Genomic DNA, 5,404 nt, shown 5'->3' on the forward strand with positions numbered 1-5,404 from the left:
CCACGGGGGGGGGGTTGGGAGGGTAAAAATATCGACTCAATCAATGTATTGCAAGCCTAAAATTAAATATCAATTCAACAAACTTCTGAATCGAATCCAGCCCCTTGTCTTGAAAGACAACATAAATTCGGTGGAGAACAGTGCCCCCTGCTGTCGGAAAGGGCCACCTACAAAGTAGAGGAGCTTGCTGCTACGGTGTTGGTTAGTCCAACTGTGAGTGTCGGTAGTTAAGGTCGTTACGTCTATTAAGAGTAGCTGTGACGATTTTTATTAATTTATTATTACTGTTGAAGAGTGCGTTACCGCCTGTGTTTGTTGATAAACACACAGACATGTAGCGCTACAACTGCTGAACGATGCCGCCCTGTGGCCACTAGGTATAACTACAAACAATTTATACAGTCTTTTCCAACACAACCCCCCCTGGCCAGTGGGGGCGCTGTAATTTTTTTATTTTAACTATTCCACATCATATTCAGTATTTCTAATATTGTGCTGTTGCTTTTTTATATTTTATGTATTTATATATTATTATATATTTTTAATGCAGTGAAATTCTATCATTGCGGTAACAGTAGTGACGTGAAAGTCCTAGCTTAAAAAAAGTCCTAGCTAACACACTGCAGTCTAATTGGCTCATCTCAACATGTCCGGTTTTTTTTTTCCCACTTGAATCCCAGTCCAGAGCTAAGCAGCTGTACAACGCCGGCTACAAGACGCTAACACACCTGGCGAACGCCGACCCCGGAGCTCTGTCCAGGACCATCGAAAACCTGTACAAGAAGCAGGCCAATCAGATCGTGGCGTCAGCTAAAGTGAGTTTCCGTTCGTTATGTTGTGGTCACTGCGCCTACAGGTGGCGACGTCATTATTAACACTTTGTCTCCGGACGACGTGTCTCTGTGTCTCAGATGCTCCTGAATGAAAAGGCCGCAGCTCTCCAGGAGGAAGTGGACGAGCTGCTGACCACGCCCCCTGACCTGCCCTCCGAGCCCCGCCCCTGACTTGTATTTATTTATTCTTTACACACAGCTTCATCATGGCTATTTATTGTTTCTTTGGTTTGGAATACAGATCGTATTAAATAATTTGTGCCGATGAATCGGCGTGATTTTTTTTTTATTTTAATTTTTTTTTTTACTTCTGCATCAAAAATCCAACTACGGGCGTCAGATATTAGCATAATTATGTCATATCTGTAATATTTCCTCTGACAATAAAAACCCGAAAACGCAGTGCCTGTGTATGAAGGTGAACGCCACTAGATGGCAACATTGTTAATTTATATTAGTCTTAATTTTATTAATCTAGTTTAATAATTTAATAATAATCTCGTCGATATGAAGTCACGTGACTGTGACAAGTTTTTTCTGGATGATAAATTTTCTCACTAATTGTTTCAGGTAAACGATAATATCGTCTACATAATATTTTGAGACCAATTTAATCTCTAATGTAACGACAATAATACCACAGTAACGGTAAAGTACATCCTTTCAAATTAAGTTTATTTTATTTCTCAGGAGTTTTTTTTTTTTTACAATTCTCGCATCGTCCTAGCCCCGCCCACATTCACTCCGTATTCAAACAGTTTTGCAGCGGACGTGTTGTCGTTCCGGACGTGACTCAGTGTCAGTTTGACAGAGAAGAGGAAGAAGAAGATGTTGGTGACCACAGACGGTCAGTGTCCCAGGGCTGTGATGATGATGATGATGATGATGATGATGAAGCTGCTGCTGCTCCTCTGCTCCGGAGTCCACGGAGTCCGGTTCCGGGGACCAACAAACGACAGTCTGACCGAGTCGGAGCCTCATTCCTGGGCTGTGGACATGGACTTATCCGCGGTGATTCACCGAGTGGAACCGCGATTTCTGTCCGTCACCATTGACGCAAGTTTGGCTTCAGAGGAGAAGTTCATGTCCCTGCTGCGGTCAGTACGTGTACCTGTGTGTGTGTGTGTGTGTGTGTTCCACTCAAAAAACAAACAACAACAAAAAAAGAACACGTTTGTTCCGTTCACTTTTCATAACCTCATAAACTTGATGATTTAAACATGTTTATTTCATTTATTGTTGTTGAAAAATACATTAAAACAACAGAAACATAAGGACTTTAATTTTGTTTTGTTTTTTTTCAGGTGAATCTTTCCAAAAAGCTAGTTTTTTGTTTTTTTTTGCCCTACAATTTTTTTTCCAGGTGAATCTTTCCAAAAAGCTTTATCCAAATTAAGTTTTTTGTTTTTTTTTGCCCTACAATTGGATCATATATTTACCACAGTTTTATAAACATTAGTTTCTTATTTTAAAAAGTACCCTTAAAATTTTTAAACTACCAAACAAAAAGGCTGAAATGCCTCAGATCTTGAACAAACCCACCGTCGTTCAGACAAAAGTTAAAAGTCACCGTTTTGCAGATTGATATTTGTTTTTGTTTGTTTGTTTTTTTCTGTGACCAGTTCCTCCAAACTACGGTTCTTGGCCAAAGCTCTGAGTCCAGCCTTTCTGAGGTTTGGTGGAACCAGTCAGGACTTCATGGTTTTCACTCATCAGACGTCCAATCAGCTCGGTCCATTCGTCCCGGCAGGTAACGTTCACGTTCACTCTTAGATTTATGTGAAAACAGAAATTTTTAAATATTTTGTAAAACTAACTTGAATTAACAACAATCGTTCGCTCTGCATTTTATTATTTTTTTTCCTAATTCAGGAGTGAAACTTCCTGATTGTTAGCACATGTGGAAAATTAAAGTCATTAAGACTAATTTAAGCCCCTCCCCTCTGTGAGTCTCCATCAGATCATGTGTCATGTGACCAGCTGGAGCTGCCTGAGTGGTTGGAGAGGAGGTTGAAGAGGGCGTTGTCCAAGCAGCAGATGATTCTGATGAAAGAGGACGTGAGGAGGAAGTACAGACGGGTCAAGTTCACAGGTCAACATTTAAACTAGTAGGAGGAACAGACACGACGGCGGCTGCTCTCCAGGTCACCTCTCACTCCGACACTTCCTGTCACAGAATACACGGTGGACGTGCTGCACGCCTTCGCCAACTGCTCAGGTTTGGATCTGATTTTTGGGTTAAACGCGCTGCTCCGAAATTCCGACAACACCTGGAACGGCAGCAACGCTCGCTCACTGCTGCGGTACTGCGAGTCCAGGCGCTACCACATGTCCTGGGAGCTGGGAAACGGTACGGGAATAAGTTTGAAAAAATATATTACAGGGCTGTCCGATATTATTGGTCCAATATTAGCATAATATCTGTAAGAATTGTTATCGATTTTTCCTCCGAATATTGAAAACCCGATAAAACTTACCTCCGAATATTGAAAACCCGATAAAACATGTCTGGGTTTCACCAAATGATGTGTGTCTTAAAAATTGTTTTGGGGGAAAAATAGCTGTATGTGAAAGTGAAAGCCACTAGATGGCAGCATCACCTTAGTGAGCAGGCTGCACTTCACTTCCTTAACCACCAGGGCACCACTGCCCCGCTATATTGATATTGGTTGATATCGGAATCAGAAATTAAGTGTTTGGACGATATCGGAGATCCTTGATATATAATAATAATAATAATAATAATGATAATAATTGTAGTGTCACATGATCTCTGCAGGAAGTCTTTTTATTTGTGGTTTCAGAACCAAACAGTTACAAGAAGAAGGCCGGGCTCCGTGTGGACGGGTTTCAGCTCGGACGAGACTTCACCAAACTCAGAGAGATGATGTCACAGTCAGAATTTTACCACAACAGCCAGCTGTACGGACCGGACGTGGGTCAACCAAGGGATCACAGGGTGGACATCCTACAGGGGTGAGAGGTCACGCTGATGTCATGGTCCTCAGATGTTAGCATAATGATGTCATATCTGTAAGAATCATCATCGGGTTTTTTTCTACGATGAAGAAAACTCGATGACGCAACGCCTGGGTTTCACCAAATGATGCGTGCCGTAAAAATAGTTTTGGAGAAAAATGGTAATGAACGTGAGCAGGCGTCACTTCACGTCTTTAACCACTAGGGCACCACTGCCCCACTACATCGGTATTGGTAGGAAATTAAGTGTTTTGACAATAACACTTAAAACAATAAAGAATTGTTTTTTTAGATCACGTCGTACGAAAGTCCATTAAGAAATTCAGCATTTTTATTCTGTAAGAAAATTGTTCACTCAGGAAAATCCGAACTAAGAATTCCATACGTCAAAGTCATAAACTACGACATTTGTTTTTTGGACTTTGCTCCGGAGGAAAACCACCGTCTCCGAACAGCAGAACGTTCTTGTCCACTAACGGAGTGTCCTGTGTCCCTCGTCCTGGTGCAGGTTCCTGCGGAGCGGAGCTGATGCCGTTGATGCCTGTACCTGGCACCAGTGAGTTCAGCTGTAATGAAGTCATCCATACAGAGATGGCGCTGTGGCCTGATCTCTTCTTCTGTGGTTCCTCTTCAGTTACTACGTTAACGGCAGAGACACGTCCCTGCAGGACTTCATAGACCCTGAGATTCTGGACACGTTGGCCGTGAAGACCAAGGAGGTTCTTCAGGTACGGTCCAGATGTTGGTGTTTGAAAACACACACACACCAACGTCACCAACGTGAATGTGTGTGTGGTTTGTTTCCAGAAGGTGAAGAAGGCGTCTCCGGGGAAGTCCGTGTGGCTGGGTGAGACCAGCTCGGCGTACGGGGGAGGGGCACCGGGCCTGTCGGACACTTTTGTAGCAGGGTTCATGTGAGTTGTTTTGTTGGAGCAGCGGAACGTCGGTGTGTAGATTCCTGGTCGTCCAGAGTTCGTTCACTCCTGAACAATCTGAAATTATTCCACATTTTTAAAAATATTTTCCAAATCCGTCGTGTTGTAGAGCTCCCCAGAAATGTTTGAGATGTTACTCCACGACTCAGGACGGTAGAGCTGGACGTTTCCTCCGGTTGGAGTTTCTGTAAAAAAAAAAAAGCTTTGCTCTTACTACGGATGTCCGATATTATCGGCCCGATGTTAGCATAATTATGTAATATCAGTAAGAATCGTTATCGTTTTTTTCTCTGATAATGAAAACCACATAACGTCATGTCTGGGTTTCACCAAATTGTGTGCCTTAAAAATAGTTTTGGGGAAAAACGGCTGTATATTAAAGTGAAAGTCACTAGATGGCAGCATTGCAGCTTATTTAATTAATCTATTTTAATAATCAGTGGATTGTTTGGGGAACTCGTACAGTGGTTTGTACTGATAAATAAAGAAATATTAGCAGGACTATATCGATATCGGTTAATATCGTAATCGGAAATTACTGTTACGATCTGAGCTGACGTCATCATCAGTCACACCACGTTTCCATGTTTTTATACTGATATAAAAAAACCGTGTGTTAATCTGTGAATATGTGTGTGTGTGTGTGTGTGTGTGTGT

At 42.1% G+C, this 5,404-nt stretch overlaps 2 protein-coding genes across 2 annotated transcripts in view; both read left to right on the top strand.

The window, feature by feature from the left end:
- The window catches only part of helq (helicase, POLQ like), a 7,472-nt gene extending 6,370 nt beyond the window's left edge, over window positions 1–1,102 (top strand). Inside the window, 2 exon segments of the mRNA XM_025062352.1 lie at window positions 681–815; window positions 912–1,102. Coding sequence (XP_024918120.1) covers window positions 681–815; window positions 912–1,004 — 228 coding nt within the window. The 3' untranslated portion in view covers window positions 1,005–1,102.
- A 483-nt stretch (window positions 1,103–1,585) lies between these two features.
- hpse (heparanase) overlaps window positions 1,586–5,404 on the top strand; it is a 5,337-nt gene continuing 1,518 nt past the window's right edge. Inside the window, 8 exon segments of the mRNA XM_017038475.2 lie at window positions 1,586–1,930; window positions 2,456–2,583; window positions 2,794–2,925; window positions 3,010–3,183; window positions 3,638–3,809; window positions 4,321–4,368; window positions 4,447–4,540; window positions 4,620–4,795. Of these exon segments, the coding sequence (XP_016893964.1) occupies window positions 1,662–1,930; window positions 2,456–2,583; window positions 2,794–2,925; window positions 3,010–3,183; window positions 3,638–3,809; window positions 4,321–4,368; window positions 4,447–4,540; window positions 4,620–4,795 (1,193 nt within the window). The 5' untranslated portion in view covers window positions 1,586–1,661.

The sequence above is a fragment of the Cynoglossus semilaevis genome, chromosome 14 (assembly GCF_000523025.1).
Source record: "Cynoglossus semilaevis isolate Cse_v1.0 chromosome 14, Cse_v1.0, whole genome shotgun sequence".
NCBI lineage: Eukaryota > Metazoa > Chordata > Actinopteri > Pleuronectiformes > Cynoglossidae > Cynoglossus > Cynoglossus semilaevis.